This window comes from Enhydra lutris, unplaced genomic scaffold, assembly GCF_002288905.1.
Source record: "Enhydra lutris kenyoni isolate GAN:26980312 unplaced genomic scaffold, ASM228890v2 scaffoldscaffold3, whole genome shotgun sequence".
Taxonomy (NCBI): Eukaryota; Metazoa; Chordata; class Mammalia; order Carnivora; family Mustelidae; genus Enhydra; species Enhydra lutris.
In genome coordinates, this window is record NW_019154087.1 from 82434337 (window position 1) to 82451821 (window position 17485).

The 17485-nt window shown below is 45.1% G+C and overlaps 1 protein-coding gene across 1 annotated transcript in view; it reads right to left on the reverse strand.

Annotated features, from left to right (window-relative positions):
* LOC111153728 (dedicator of cytokinesis 5) overlaps positions 1 to 17485 on the reverse strand; it is a 210776-nt gene that overhangs the window by 141651 nt on the left and 51640 nt on the right. The window contains exon 2 of the mRNA XM_022512914.1: positions 10625 to 10708. Within this exon, the coding sequence (XP_022368622.1) occupies positions 10625 to 10708 (84 nt within the window). The remainder of the gene's footprint in view (positions 1 to 10624; positions 10709 to 17485) is intronic.

The following is a 17485-nucleotide window of genomic DNA, read 5'->3' on the forward strand; positions in this document are numbered from 1 at the left end:
TGGATGCGGCTTTTTTCTTCATCTTTTTTAAAGCAAGGTAATCCTGCCAGCAGTCAGGCGTCTTGCTATTGGCTCTAACTGCCCTCCTCTGTGAGACATGTCTCTAGCTTATCCAACTAGTTCCAGAAAGCTGAAATGCTAGGACACAGCATATAGTTTCACCATTAAGACTGGTTTTATCATCAGCACCAATTTGCAAGATGGACAAAAGAGGGATGCAGGTTTGTGAGTGAGGAATGAGTTCATCAGGCGAGAAATATTTCAGGGCCCATTTTTATAAAGATCTATGCTAGGCTCTATGGAGCCTCCAGCAATTTGAGAGTTTAAACCCCAACTCCTGATCCCAGAGAATTTCTAATCTGATCCCTGGTGGAACAGAGACACAGGTGAGGGAAGACAAACCTGCACAGCCAGTTACCCAAGATTTCTAGAACTGCAGGGCTGGCTGCTTTTCTCGGGCGACCATCTAAGCCTCCTGAGGAGGACATGACGGTAAAAGGCATGCACACGGCCAGCCCTACTTTCTGAAGGGAGAATGGAGGCCCTAGCAAGATAGGAAACAGCCCGTGCAGAGGCACTGGAAGCATGCATGCCTTAGCCTGGAGTGCGCGTGACACAGATGGCGCTGGCCCCAGACTCCGTCAGTCTGGGCCACTTAGAAACCTGCTTTGCGTTCCTGCATGGAATGCATCCTCAAAATGAAAGGGCAAAGCTGTACTTATGGACCCTGGTAGTGAACCACTGGATGCCACTCTGAGAACCCAGACAGAGGCGAGGAGACGCTGTCAGGGGTGTGACAACATCAACAGTGGCAGAAACAGAGGTGGGGACCCAGTGGTGGTAACGACAGCACAAGGCCAAGTAGCGAAGGATCAGCAGCAAGGGCACGAACGTGAACCATGTGGGACCTCCAGAGACCATGGGAGCCACAGACCGCTGGGTTCAATGCCAATGTGCTCTGGACTAACACAGGCAGGAAGGCACCATCGGGGACACCAGCTGGGCACTCGCTGCCACAAACATATGGCAGAGGGAGACTGCTTCAGGTTGTGGCAATCAGAGACCCCGCCAGAGACCTCTCTGCTTACTTTTCCCTCTCTGACCTGCCTGTCACACCTAAGGGAGCTGGACACACTGTGGGTAACAGTAGCCCAGCCCCTCAGTAATTTTGACCTGGAGTGTGAGGGCTCGGGGGAGGGGGCCCATATATCCAGGTGGGGGATATCCCTCTCCAGGGTGCTCTGCTCCGCTGAAACAGATGTGCCTACCTGCTCAGAGAACACCAGCTCTTGAAAACAGGCGGGAGTAGGGGGGGCAGATGAGGCACATGGACCCTGGGGTGCAGGGGGCACAAGAACACATTGGGCTTAGGGAGCAGCGAGGAGACCGCCCTCCCGCCCCGGCCAGAGTAGCCAGCGAGTGTGGATGAGCCAGGGGTGGGGGGGAAGGAAGTTCAGAAAGAGCTCACCACAATACAGACACATTCGGGGTGGTGGGAAGCTTGTCTGACAGCTACTTCAAAAGCAAAAAAACCTCACCTTCTTTGGAACACTATAGGTTAGGTCCAAAATAGAGAAGCGTCATTTCTTCAAAGGCCTTGCAATGTGGAAAGCAGATTCTACTTTGATTCCAAAAGACCATGGTGAGAATCACAGCTCTACCATTTAACGGCTGGGTAAGTTTCAAGTTTCTGAACCTGATTTTCACATTTACTGAAAGAGCGTCGGGAACTCCACTCTCCCATGATTGTAAGAGCTAAGATTCGGTACATGAAAGCCCTCAGCGAAATGTCTGGCACACAGAGGAGAGTAAAATGCCAGATGCATTTGGAACTGAGGGTACCAGTGACATAATCCAGGGACTCTCTCCCACTTCGAGGGCCATCGTCTGGTTCCTGGACTAATGATGGCAGACGGAAGTTCTCTTTTCTTTGTTTTGTGAGGAATGGGTCTGTGCTTCCTGGAAGAAGGAGAAAAACCTCCCTAAATTATTCTCAAGTTACTGACGAACAAAGCCAAAGTGTACATAAGGCGGCTGGGGTACCAGGCAAAGAAGGGGAAGCTTTACTCCAGACCCGTAGCACCTGATAAGACATATTCTATCTTCCGAGGTACGTTCCCTGCCCCCAAGAGAACTATAGACAAGATGACTTTAAGGGAACCGTACCAAGTAAAAGTAGAAGAAAAGAGCTTGGGGGACAGAAAAAGTATATGACAATGGCTAGAATAACTGAGAAAATAGTGCTGAGTAACTCAGGTCCTAAGCAGATTTTTGGCTGAAGGCAGCTAAAAAAAAGAACTCAACAGTTACCCAAAGACTTGACATTCGGTGGGCAATGAATGTGGCAGGAAGAACTAATTCAAACACCCACCCCCTCCCATTCCTTCAGTTCCAACTACAGGGACAGACTCTTCTGTCTGCGCCGGTGAGCGCTAAGCAAGCGTTGGAGGTTAGGAATTTAGTGTCGATTACTCCTGGCCATTGAGAAGATGGACTGAAGCGCTCAGTGCAGTCACTGAAAAGCTCATTATAGCTGTTGTCAAAGTTAAGTGCACACAAATTTAATATTGCTCAGATGACAAATGCTGGGCACAGACACGGAGAACGTAAGAGTGTGACGAATAATCCATCTATAACAAGCATCCTTCTCTCTTGTGGACGCCACAGCTCTGTGTAGCTGGTCACACAGGGAGGTAAGGCCAGAGAAAGAACCACAGTTCTCTGTGCTTTTTTTTAAAAGATTTTATTTATTTATTTGGCAGGCAGAGACACAAGTAGGCAGAGAGGCAGGCAGAGAGAGGGAAGCAGGCTCCCCGCCGAGCAGAGAGCCCGACGTGGGGCTTGATCCCAGGACCCTGAGATCACAACCCGAGCCGAACGCAGAGGCTTTAACCCACTGAGCCACCCAGGCGCCCCTTCTCTGCACTTCTAAGACGCACTGGCAACATTTAGGTTTTTAGGCAGCATGCTCATGCTTTCTACGATGCTTTCTATTGAATGATTTGCTTCCGCGGGCTGAATAAAATGCCCAAGTCCCCTTATATGCTTTTTGAGATCATAAATTGCTCTCACATTATGATGAGAAAAGTAGAGGCATACGTTAATCTTCTCTCTCCAGATATAAGCAAGAGGAGAAAAACCCCATTCCTGTTTGCCCGCAATTGATCTTGAACTTCTCTCTAGGACTTTCTCCTCACACTAGTCCCTCACTGGGTCGTACCTAGCCCCACGATGGTTCGATGCGCCACGTTTCCCAATGGAGATAAGACACCTAAGGCATTTTTGATCAAAGTTATACACCAAATAATGAGAATGGCCCCGCATTCAGAGGTCTGAAGGGAGCCATGTGTGGTTACGTGTGCGTGGGATGGAAGGAGCCAGCTCATAGCTTTGCCACCTCCTTGGCCCCTTGATCCCCCCAGGATCCTTTGGAGACCAAAATTTATGGGACACCAAAAGCTCATGAGAACATTCCTCCAGAGCATCCCCCAAAATGTCTTTACTCTCAGACTGAGCTTGCCTCCTCAGATATGTGGGCAGCCGTTCACATGGGCCAACTGCAAATGCCAGTTCATGGGAAAGTAACTGAACAAAGGCACCAATCAGAAAAAAGGTTCTGACCCCAACCCTAGAAGATCCCATGTCTGCCTCATATTCAAAGAACAGACATTTTAAGATGGCATTTTAGAAGCATATCCAAACATATCTCAAAAGGAAGAACAAGAAAAGGCATTCTCCTTTCGGTAAGCTTAAATCTGAGAGGAGACTTCTTACCGGCTCTACTTTTTAATTAGCTTTTCTGTAAACACACTCCTGCTGCCACACTCCTCTTTTGAAAAACACATCTCGGGAACATATGTCCCCAGTAGCAGGGAGCTGACAAGCAGTACTTAAGGTAAAGGTCAAACAGATGTGGGAAGTGACCGGCACACTCAACAAAATGCCACACGGCCTCATTTGCTTTCCAGGCTGGTGCCAGAACGTTCGCACGCAGTCCTTATCATAAAATCCAAGCTGTTGGGCTCACTGCCATTGATGCTTGCGAAAGGCAGTTGTTTTTATAACTAGAAAATGGTGAGGCTATGGATTCTGAATTACAATAAACTTTCAACGATCCCGACTAATGGGGTAACAAAGTAAATGAAACTTAGGAACACATCAAAAGCCGTATCTCAGCTTATACCCAGTAAAACTTCATACATGCTGTTTAGAAATGATTTTTTAAAACATTAGTTCTGATTTCTTTGTTTCTCACTCATCTATGACCATTGGGTACGGCTGACCAAAGAGAGAAGGCAAAGAAAAGCGATACGATCAAGGAACGTCAAGGCTACCGGGTAGGGTAGCTGTTCTACCGGACCGTAGGATGTTACAACCCATCTTCTTGACTCAGACATTCTGAAAGAGTTCAGTAAGACCCTGCTGTGTCAGATGGTCCAATACAGATCCAATGAGCACATCTCAGAGAGATGATTAAGCCTCTGCGTGAAACAAGTTCAAAAGCACTTTCTTCTTTCTCATGCTTCTGTTAAACAAAGTTTTGTCAACCATGGAGCCAAAATCCAGGGCCAGGTAACTCTACCTATCTGCCGTAAGACCGTCCACTATACTCGCTCACCAAAAAAAAAAAAAAAAAAAAAAAAAAAAAAAAAGGCCTGCTTTATAAAGATTCGAGATAAGTACAGCTCAAGTCATAATCCTTATTAATTTCTTTTATTATCAGGGAATGGATTTCTTGATTAAGGCGCATTTTAAAACCAGACTCGTTCTATATAGAAGAAATCACATGAGTATACTAGGGACCTTCTGTATATACACAAGTGCTTCTTTCTATTTCAACTTTTCAAGATTACCTGTTTCGTCTGGTTCCAACACAATCATTTGTGCTATCCTTTGGGTCCTTACATATTACACTAAAACTGTACAAAGCTTTAAGCTCTGCCTGCTTCTGTAGAGTTTGGAACGCCTTTGAGACATTATCTCATTTTGTTATGGCCAACTGTGTTATGCTTACCCCCAGAAATCACTGTTAATGCACCCTCTCTCTTGAGCTTGTGAGTAGTTTATGGAGCTGAAAACGAGTTAACTAACGGATGGGAATCAAACGCAAGAAACCAGTACCCATTGGTGGAACGGTAGACCCTGGGCATTAAATTACTTATGACTGGAATCTAGTTAATCACAGGAGAGGTGAGCTTAATGAAAAAAGGAATGCTGTAACCTTATTTTTCAGAGCACTTTCATTTAATCACTTTCAATTCAAAAAGTAACCCAATTTTAGATGCAATGACCATGACACAAAACAAGTTTAAGTGTCCTGCCCATGACAGTTACCCTCGACAGGGCCAAAACCATCTGAGCTAAAGTAGTCCTTCTGCCTTATCCCTCTACTCCCTGTGCAATCACTTGCGTCTTCTTCTGGGCCTGGTAATACCAGCTTTTTTGCCTCCTGGCACTTTTAAGCATCTGAATTGTTTTGTTTACTTATTTTGTTCACTTGTTTTTGTATAGCCCTCGCTTGAATAAAAACCTTGTAAGAACAGGAACCTTGCTGTTTCATCACTCAGGTGATCTCAGTGCCTAGAACATCTCTTGTCAATAAATGTATCTGGCACATATTAAGAGCATAATACTTGCTCAGCAAGTGTTTTTGAATGAATAAATGACCACAACTGGAATCTCCAGATAGCAGTGATTTTTCAGCCATGCCCATGGATCTGGGGTAGGAAAGAACATTCTAGATGGAGAACACCTGTCTCACGACCAAATCCCTTGTCTGGTTAAAGAAGCAAAGACATGGAAAGAAAAAAAAAAAAAAAGAAAGAAAGAAAGAACGAACGAACGAACGAGCGAGCAGCAAAGACATGGCAATGACCACAGGCTGGCTAGGGCCAAAGATGAAGAAAGGAGAGGACACTTGCTTCAGTCCTTGAAGACTTTTGCTCTCTGAAAAAGTCTCTGAAGGAAAATGAATTCTCAAGCGCCTACAAAAGATGAGCAGCATATAGCTTCTATCTCCAGGCCCCTCTTTTTAGTAACAAATGAAGCTCAGGGACAAGGCGACAGAAAGACGTGAGTGATAAGTGATAGCAACTCACTCATTTGGCCTATTTTGGAGGCAAAACTCAAGCAATCGGTAGTTCCGCAGTTCCCCAAGAGGTTAAACATAAAGCTACTATATGACCCAGCAATTCCACTCCTAGGAACATACCCAAGAGAACTGAAAACACATGTCCACACAGAAACTTATACATCAATGTTTATGGCAGCATTTCTCAGAATAGGTTAAAAGTGTAAACAACCCAAATGTCCATCAACTGATGAATGGATAAATAAAATGTGATATAAGCATACAACAGATTTCATTCAGCTGCAAAAAGATAGGAAGTACTGAAACATGCTATGATGATGATGAACCCGGAAAACACTACAGTAAGTAGAAGAAGCTAGTCACAAAGGACCACATATTATATGATGCCATTTACATGAAATGTCTAGACTCGGCAAATCTATAGAGACAGAAATTAGGTTGGTGGTTGCTCCGGGCTGGGGGATAATGACCACCAAATGGGTACAGGGTTTCTTTCTGGGATAATGAAAATGTTCTGAAAGGAGAAAGTGATGATGATTGCCCAACTCTGTGAATGACGTACTTTGTAAATAACCATTGAATTGTACACTTTAAATGGGTAAATTGCATGGTATTTGAAATAGATCTCAATGAAGCTGTTATTAAAAACAAAAGCAAAAAAACTCATGCAATAACCAAATCCTTTTGCAGTCTGCAAAGGACAAGGAAATGCTGGCACCTCCTATATTTCCCTCATGGAAGGAGAACAGCTCTGCCTATAATATCTGGGGCTTTATGGAGGTGACCCCCTACCGCTCTTACTCTCCACACTAGCTTGCTTTGCTACAACGGGCTTGCCTTGGTGCCTTGGTCTCGTATTTTATCTTCAACCATCTAGCAGACTTCTGCAGAACACCCCACCTACGCCAGGCGCCATGCTAGACACCGACCCTGAAATGAAAGGGGAGTGTGCTTTGCCTTCAAGGGGCTACCACTTTCATAATTATTCATAAAACCACAGGGCAGGAAACAGCAAAAGGAAGAGTTCTAAGTGGTATTCTGTGGTCGGTTGTGGGCAGAAGAGAATTTTCCATATCTGGGCTCCAGAAAGGTAGACTCCTGTCCACACCGGAAAAAGCACACATGGGTCTGGTATGAGAATATTGCAAAGGTGGGGCGGGGCAGAGCGTGCGGTGGGGAGCCCAGGAGCCAAATCCGACAGGAAGCTGGAAGACCCAAAACCCCTGAGGCCATGAAACAGTGCCAGCATTAGCCTTAAATTCCATCTGGCAGTACTTTGGGTGTTTCCATTCTGTTTATTTATTTATTTTTTTTAAAGGAAAGAGGAGATGGGGGAGGAGGGAGAGAACTCAAGTTATTACTCAGCATTTCCACCGCGTTTAATGTTTGCAAAGGACTCCTGCCCTCACTCAGTCCTGCACCGCCTGAAATAATAAAGGAATCTGAGAACCCAGCCAAGAACTCGAAGTACTTAGGAGACAGAAGAACCTACCGCTGCATCTGGCAAGGCGGGCACTGTTAAAAAAAATTAACCCCATAAAATAAGCACTATTTAAAAACTTAATCCAACATAATAATCTCTGTAAAACTGACAGGCCACTTGGTGGTGGGAGATTAACTCTGGAAGCTCATGTTCTAAGTCTGCCCATTCATACCTTGACACATGCAGTTTTGCTGAATGGGCACGGACATCCTTTTTTTGACATGAAAGAGTCCTGTGGCACACCCAGTATTTTATGGTAGCAATTAACAGGCACACCAGCTTCCTGCTGTCAGGACTAAGAGCACCAGGATCATCATATTCAAGATACAACATCTATCACCTGGCAGGTTTCTGTGTGACTGTCTATCAGCGGGGCCAGCACTGGCAAGCCTACTGCTGCATGAGCTGTGAAACGCTAGGAGCACTGTGGCTTCTGGACTCAAGCTTGAAATGGATGTGTTTGTGCGTCTCTGATTCCATGTATCTTCAACCAAGCTCGGTGACCCCCTCAGCTTGCTCCAGAGGAGTGCCACCTTTCAGAATGTTCATTGGTCAACTGGGAGACTATTCAGTTAAGTACAGAGAGGATGCAAACACGAAATGGTCACTGATATGAATCCTATGAGGACAAAGTGCTTCAGTGAACTATTTCAAAAAATATGTTGGGGTCACATAGAGACAAAAAAAGAATTTTGAAAATGTATTCAAAAGACATCACCTACTTTATTTCCAGTCAATTCTCCACTCTTCCCTCCCACACTCCACAGTACACTTAGAAAAATTTAACGACTCAACACACACATACACACACATATACATGCACACGCACTGAAAATCTAACATGGTAAAGTGGGAATTACGAGGTCAAGATCTGAAAAAGACCAAAACTCAGAAAGATGAGACCAGCATGTGAGGCTGCTCTCTTGTTGGGGCACCTGCCAAATTAAAAAAAAAAAAGTGTCCTGAATGGCTGAGCAGCATTTCTGATGGCCTCATGGATCCAGGAGAATCATTGGATTGCCACTGAGTTGGCTATAATTTCAGACAAAGTAGACTAAGGAAAAATCATTGCTACAGAAAAAAATAATGGTAGGAGATTTAGTAAACAGGAATTAAAAGTTCAAATCGCTTAATATAACAATTCTAAAGTTAAACTTGTATGTACCTAAAAACAGGTCTGAGAATATATAAAGCAAAAAACTGACATCAGTGTAAATCATTGCTGACATAAACTGCAAGCACGGTGGAAGATTTAACAGTTCTCTCAGTGACGGAAAATGCAGAAAAATGTGTTTTTGGGGAAAAAAAAAAGACGGAGAAATCAGAACCCGAATGTCATCTATAGAACTCTCACCCCATGATCCTAATATACATTCTTTTCAAGCCCATATAGAAGAGGTATAGAAACTGAATGTACACATTTCACCTGTACAATGCAAAAATGTGTGCCCACAGATAGGCTAAATAGAATGGAATAATTTTTTTTAAAGATTTTATTTAATTATTTGACAGAGAGAGAAAGAGAGATCACAAGTAGGCAGAGAAGCAGGCTGGGGGGAGGGTAGCAGGCTCCCCGCTGAGCAGAGAGCCCGATGCGGGGCTCGATCCCAAGACCCTGAGATCATGACCTAAGCCAAAGGCAGAAGCTTAACCCACTGAGCCACCCAGGAGCCCCTAGAATGGATTAATTTGGCTTCTGACTAAGAGGTATGACCAGTAAGTTTTGAGGGGACTATAGCTTCAATAAGCAAAGGAGTCCTGAGATGAGACGATAGTGCATTGTCCCTTGCGCCTCAGAGACTTAGGGACTATATGGAATTGCTGTTGGGCTGGACCTGAGATGAGGTGAGGTGAGGATGAAAACAGAAGAGACCGTAGAGTGGGAAGAGTCTACACAGCACCCCCTTGCTTCTCCCTTCCCCTGGGAGCTACAGGATTGTACTTTGATTTGTGTGGAAGGGAGAAGCAAACCCCTGCCCTCTGCCTAAAAATAAAGGGAGGTAGCAGGAGTAACAAACTCTTCTGTGCAATTGGGCAGAATGACTTAGCTTTTCTATGGCCAAACGCTGCTTCCTATGCCCCACCCCCCCGCCCCGCGGCTTCACATCCCTTCTTCCCCATCCTAGTAATCCACATTAGGTTCTTGGTGACCACCTCTGCCATTCCACCATCACCAGCACTTACTGGGATGAAGGGGAGTGCAGATCCTGAAAATCTAGAGACCTGATTCTGACAAGCCTCACTCTATGAGGAAAGTCTGCCTAGCGTCCCACCTCATTCCTGCCTCAATCTTCAGAGAGAATAAATGGGCCCTCAAATTGGTCTTTGCTTTGACCTTCAACTTCAGTGGCCTGGGTCCGTGTCTGTTTTACTCAGGGGACTTGACATGTGGATGCAGGAAGTCCAGCTAGGAATCCGAGAGCTTGAGTTGGAGCTAAAACTTGGGGTGGGGTGGGATGTGGTAGGGGGAGCGGGGGACACAATGCGTGCCTCTCAGACAATCGGGAGTCCTGAGTACTACCCTGCAGCCCACTAATAGGTTAACCAGAACCACCTCCCTGGCCCGAGCTTGTTGCAAGAATACACTAGTGGGCTTTCTGGATCGGCTGTAGCCCTGACCTAATTCTGTGAAAGAATCTCAGACCCGTAGGTCTCTCCTTCATTTCTCCCCCAATCTGGCAACATTTAGTGCTGAGCTGAAAAAGCCACTTAATCAGCATTGCTCCTTGGCACGACAGCCAATCTGGTGTCCCACGTGGCTCGTCTCAAGCCAGCCCTGCGGCGGACCCTCCAGCATCCCATGCTTGGGCTTCACTGACTTGTGTACTTTGAGTTTCGGGTGTCTGGGCACCTCTGCACTCCTGCATTCAAAAGGCTGTTCTGAAATCGCCCTCGGTACGAAACTGTATAACCTGAAGTCCTTCCTGGATTTTTACTAGCCCCACTTCAGGAAGTAAAGCATGTTGATGTTTGCTCTAAGTGCCTCATTAATAAGTAACTCCCACCGTTTTTTCCCCTTCCCCGTCTGGCAGAAGGCCATCCAGGCTTACCCTCATACATCTCCAGGATGTGAACCGTGTCTCCAATCTGCAAGGAGAGCTCCACATCTTGAGAGGCGTTGTAGTTATAGATCGCTGGAAAGGAGAAATACACGTAGTTATAGATCGCTGGAAAGGAGAAATACACGGGGGAAATGGCATCAGTGGTGGATAAAATACAAGACACTGAGCAGCACATGCGGCGGCTCATGAATTACTTATTTAACAGACAACCGTCTGTCTCGTACTTCCGAGTGAATCACCCACTGCAAAGCAGAGGACATCCTCCTCAACCCCCACGACTGGCATGTTCCAGTCACTCTTCCACCCAACAAAAACCGGCTGGTTGCCTACGGCATATTGTGTTAGAGACCAGTGGTAGCGACAAAACACAGATGTGGTCCTCATCCCAGGGGTTCTTAATCATCTAGGAGGAGAAGGAGGATAGTCAATGTAAAATATTATAGAGACAACTACTTAATTTAAATTGTGGCAAGAGTTATGAAAGAAAAAAAAAAAACGGGCAAGGGGCGCCTGGGTGGCTCAGTCGTTAAGTGTCTGCCTTTGGCTCAGGTCATGATCTCAGGGTCCTGGGATCGAGCCCCACATCGGGCTCCACACTCAGTGGGGAGTCTGCTCCAGGGTTCTCTCTCTCACTCTGCCCCTCCCCCTGCTCATGCTCTTGCTCGCACTCACTCTCTCTAACATAAATAAATCTTTAAAAAAGAGAAAGAAAGAAAGAAAAACAGGCTACAATGAGAATATGCTGTGGGGTTCTTTAGGTCGGTCCCCTTGTTCATCAGACAACAGCCAGCCTACAACACCACTGAGGTTATGATCTCTAAGACACAGAATAAGCCATTTCCTCGCTTCCCTGACATAGTAACTGGGAGTCAAAAGGCCACTGTGGGTCCCATCTACCTGGGAGGAACAGACTGACATGGTACCTTGCAGACATGGCTGCCTTGTCCCAGTTCCAGGCATCCCGGGGACCTGGATGGCCCCAGCACCTCCTCATCAAGGTCACCTCAATCACCACATTCTTAAGACTGGCAGAGACTGGGGCAGATTATGAAAAATATGCTTAGTCTTATAATTCAAAAAGACAACCTAATTTTATTTATCTAGTTATTTATTTATTTTTAAAGATTTTACTTATTAATTTGACAGAGAGACAGAGGGAGAGAGAACACAAGCAGGGGTAGTGGGAGAGGGAGAAGCAGGCTTCCTACTGAGCAGGGGGCCCAATGCTGGGTTCGATCCCAGGACCCTGGGATCATGACCTGAGCCGAAGGCAGACACTTAACGACTGAGCCACCCAGGTGCCCCAACAACCCAATTTTAAGACGGGTAAGAGCTCTGAAGAGACATTTTACCAAGAATCATAAGCTGGCTAAGACACATGAAAAGATACTCATCATCATTAGTCATCAGGGAAATGCAAATTAAAACCACAATGAGGTAACACTTCACACCTGCTAAAAGGGCTATAGTTTCAAAAAGGCAGACAACCAGTAAGAATGTGGAGACTGGAACCCTCAGACATCGTGAACAGGAATGTGAAATGGCCCAGTCTCTTCAGAAAACAGGTGGATGATTACTTAGAAAGCTAAACATAAGTTCCCACTGTGGCCCAGCAATGACATTCCCAGTTATCTACGAAGAGAAATGAAAACTCGTTTATGCAGCAAGTTTATGTGAATGCTCACAACTGCTGACGTAGGCAGAAGCACAGTCCCCCCAGAAGACAGCCACATCAAATTTCTGGAACCCGCGAATGCTACCGTGTGCGGCCAAACATTTGAGTATGTGAAAGATCTTAAGAGGAAGACCTTTTTCTGGCTTACCAGGGTAGGCCCTGAAGGCAAGCCCATGTATCCTGGTGAGAGAGGGTCAGTGGGCGTTTGGGGAGATGCACAGAAGAGAGGGCAACGTGGAGATGGAGGAAAGGGCTGAGTCAGGGACTGGCATTACCACCAGAGGAGGCAGCAAGGAATGGGATCTCCCCAGAGCCCCTAAAAGGAATACGGACCAGCAACACCTTCCCCTTAGACTTCTGGTCTCAGACCATGAAAGCATACATTTCTATTGTTTTTAAGCCACCAACTTTGCAGGAATTTGTCACAACAGTCAAAGGAAACAAATATAGCCAACACTTGTATTTGCAATAGCCAAAAAGTGGAAACAATTCATCGACTGACGAACGAATAGATATGTGAACTAGGCTATATCGGTACGATGGAACACCACGCAACAACAGAAAGTAGTGAAATACGGACGCATGCTACAACACAGGGGAACTTCGAAGGCATTATGCTAAATGATGGCCCTATGCGAAATGCCTATTTTAGGCTCCCATTTATTTGCAATGTCCAGAACAGGCAAATCTATCAGACATGGTCCCGCCAATTACTGGTTGCCTGGGCAGGGGAGAGGAGGGAAGAGCGACCGAACACAGCAGGCACGAGGGAGGTTTTCAGGAAGGTGGAAAGATCCTCAAACTGGATTGAGGGGATGGTTACACAACTCTGTGAATTTACTAACATCCACTGAACTATATATTTGAAAGGGTGGATTTTATAGTACATAAATAGTGTTCAATAAAGCTGTTTTTTTAAAAAGTAGGTCTAGTTTTTACCCTCATTTTTAATTAGGGATTTGCATCCTTTTGGGAAGAAAGAACTACCTCAGAGATCCACTTCTAGCCATTCTCCTGACAATTCAAGGAACCGAGACGTTCCCCATCTCTGCAGCTCTAACGAGCACGTGAGGGTCGTCATTCAATCCATCTGCCAGATCCCACAAGGGTCACTAAAAAAATGGAGAAAAGGTATGCCTGCACTGCGAACTGTGGGTACTCACTGCTCTTTCTGGAACCTGCAATGTGCCCTCTGTCTGCCACCTGACCACAGGCTTTTCCTTACCTCATAGTCTATCCGTGAATGGAAGGAGCACACCTCCAGCACATCTTTTATCAAGTGCCCTCTCTTTCTGGAGAGACTCACCCAAAGAGTGTTCTTCTGTAGTCCTGGCACAGAAGCCTGAACAAATTATGCTGAAATTAATTTACTATTGAGCTTTTAGACTAGGCTGAATTCAGAACAAGGTTGGGCTAATGAAGTGGGTTTGGAGAAACTACCTCTTCATGGGCCACGGGCCATGGCTGCTAGTCCACGGAAGTTCTCCTTCATCTGAGAGTCAGGTCACTCAATGGTTTTGCCCATTTGTATGTCTGGTTTTCCATAGAAAACGTACATCTCACAGCCTTGACTCCCCCCTAGTCCCCATTCAGACTCCCACGGAACCTGTCTGTTCCTTCCAGAGGCCCTGCTCACAGATGGAAACAGGAAGTAATGAGGTTGCTGTGTCACAATGTGTTGTGTAATGACCAAGGTCTATCTCTTCCTCATTTTTGTCATCAGGAAAGTAGGCAGACACACTCTCACAGGCAGCACCTAGCACAAACACCTATCAAGGACTGTTGTAAACACACACACACACACACACACAAACACACCATAAACCATAACTCCTAGATTCCTAAATCCTCCAAAATTATCCTGGCCTTAATTATCCCCCTTAGCCTCCATCATTGGCCAAATTCTGCCCTCTGCTCCAGTCAAGACTCTAACAGTGTCCCCTAAATTCCGTGCTCAACCCACGGTTTATCCCGACTTGGAACAACAGCTCATCTTCTGCTACATAACCACCCGAAGCTCACATTCACAATTCCATTCGACAAGCAACTACTGACTCCCTATCACCCTGCATGAATCTGTTTCTTCTGACATCTGACGTCTTCTCCTTCCAACACAGTTTGGGTTGTTAATCTCAGATAATCTTGGTTCTCATCTGCCCCCAATCAGAAGGCAAACTCCTCACGCATGTGGCTCTGGCTGCACACTATTTGTGTGTCTTTCACATTGCCAGGCATTGGATTAGACCCAAAGAACATGCTCAAGACACAATGATGACTTTTACAGACTCTGCCAATCGATTCAGTCCTTCACTGCTTCTTCCCCAAACCTTAAGATGCTTCTGTCTTCCTGAGAAGCAACAGCTGTGGTCCCCCAGCCCTCATGAAAGAGATATCAAAATCACTTCTCCCACCACTTTTTGTTTATTACACAAGAGAATCTGCTTTTTCAACCCAAGCTTTCAGAGGGATTCCCATGGGAGGTACAACCCTTAAATGGCTTTCACTGGTGTAAAGTCACCAGGTAGAGGACATTCACCAGTTTCATGTCTTCAGGCAGAAGTACCAACAAGATTTCCAATCACTCAGAGTTGTCATTTTTTCATTCCAATGATGCACTTTGCTCTCCCTCTCCCACTCCCAGTACCCCTCATTTCCGTTGTATTTTATGTTTTCCTTTCCGTATGTAATACAGTAACTCTAAAAAGTGTGTGCCACACACCACAGTATTTAGTAAGGAAACAGATTCAGAAGGGGTAAACACCTTGCCCCAAGTAATTCAGCTTTATAAGCAGCAAGGCTGTTCCTAATGCTGGTGATGATGCCTTCATCATATTTTACAAGGCTGCTCCCGAATGGTGAAGAACAGCCTGGAAACAAAGAGAGGAGCCTCAGAGATTCTCAGTATGATGTCTGCCTTAGATTTCTCTCATAAAACGGAAATCCGACTTCCAAACACAAGCTTTATTATACAAAGCAGTGACTGGTAATCATGTTGTCCACTAGTCTGGAGCTATTTGGAGAACAGGCATACAACTAGCTCTCAGTGGACGGTGCTTTCTTCCTGGAATGTGAGTAATTATTGCAAAGAAAGACAGATAAAGGGAAAATAAGGGAAACACTGAGGGTTAAACAAAACACTATTGAAGACTCAACTATACCACTTACAAACACATGACCTTGAACGAGTTCTCAGTCTGAGCCTCGGTTCCCCATCTGTAAACTAGGCATCAGATCAGATGACTCTAAGGGTCCCTGTGGCTCCAAAAGCCTCTGATTCATGAGGTGATGATAAGCAGGAGAAACAAGTTGTGCTGTTTTGAACTAGCAGGCCCACCACAATCTCTTGTTTTGTCTGAGGAAATTAAACAAGAACAGGGAGTTGCTGAATATAAATTGCCTTGTTGGCTGCTATGTGTAAGGTTGGGAAAGACGAATTGCTGGAATTTTTCCCCAAGCAGCTTACTGTTTATATCATGAAAGTGTAATTTTGCAGAGCTAAGTAGACAAGACAGTATGTCTACAAATCTAAAATAGCTTGCATTTTACCAAATCTTTGATTTGGCCTTTTCTTTTAAACCAGGCTTCTATGAGAGAGGTAAAAAGAAGGTTAGGGTCTTAAGATCATGCAGTAAGAAAACAAAAGAATACACTAACAGGCCCCAAAACAAGGATCAGGTTCTAGAGTGAAAAGTCTATGCATTACTAGCATTTAATCTTCCTAATAAATTAGGTTCTTTCATGAATCCTCAAATTACACCCCCCTGAAGAGTAAGTCAGACACAACTTTTCCTATTAGTCATTTGGTAGACTCCACAAAAGAAAAATCCCGCAAACATAGACCAATGTTCCAATTTGAATTGTTTACTATACAGAATATTAAAAAATGGCCAAACTTCATCTTTTTCAGTATTATCTTGATCTACCTACTTTCGACCATTAGTACTACAAAAACAAAAAAGATTCCACCTTTGATCTTTGCCCCAGACTTAATGCAGTATGTCCCCAAGGGCCAAATGGACTTTTCTTTCTCTTGCTCTTTAATTCCAGTCTACTCTAAGGATCAGAGAATGAGATTCAACAGCAGGTCTGACCCCAAAAAGTGTAAACCTATGGCTTTACACTGATCACTTTTTTTTTTTTTTAAAGATTTTATTTTATTTATTTATTTGACAGACAGATCACAAGTAGGCAGAGAGGCCAGAGGAGAGAGAGGAGGAAGCAGGCTCCCTGCCGAGCAGAGAGCCCGATGTGGGGCTCGAACCCAGGACCATGAGATCATGACCTGAGCAGAAGGCAGAGGCTTTAACCCACTGAGCTACCCAGGCGCCCCTACACTGATCATTCTATTTAGGTTCCAAACTCATCTTTTTAGGATGAGATGACCATGCTGGCACCTCTCTACTAAGAAACATCCCAGCCAGGGACCACCGAGTAAGGACAGCAGCTTACATTTCTCCCCCATGGTACTCCAAGGACCAGGCTCTTACAGGATCCTTAACTTTATTCTCCAGACTACTGAGGAGACAAGCGAATTTATCAACCAATTTATTGGTAATTCTTTAAGAAATCTCTGTTTTAAGGATCATATCTCTTTGTAGACGAAACTGGCAAATACCCTTAACGGGAGAGATATTTCACAGATATTTCAACTATAGTTTACAGACTGTCTCACTGTTACCAAGTGATTACTAGACACCACCTCATTTAAACTCATATGAAATTAAGTTTACCTGGAATGTCTAAAGAATAAAAGCTGAAAAAAGGCAAGTCACAATTATAGGGGGAATCTTTATATTCTACAAACATGTGGAGCTTTCTCCCACAGCCTCCCCACCTAAAAAGTGGAGGCAACAGTACATTCTTCATAAGGTTTTGTGAAGCCCAAAGAGGAGAAGGTATGCAGAATCCCTAGGACCATGACCAACACTTGGTGGACGCTGAAAAAATGGCAGTCATCTTCCCTTTCTCGCCCAGTCCAGCTCCCCCACTTTGAGAATGGTGGCACCCCTGTCCTCGAAGATGGACATTTGCCCCCTTACCAATAAGCCAGTGAAAGTCATGCAATGAAGTCTGGAAATCAGGAAGGCGTGCAGAGAAGCAGAACAAGCTAGCCCAGCAGTTCTTCCAGGGTAAAGGTTGCTGGGCAATTCAGTACAGGTGTCCCTAAGGACAGC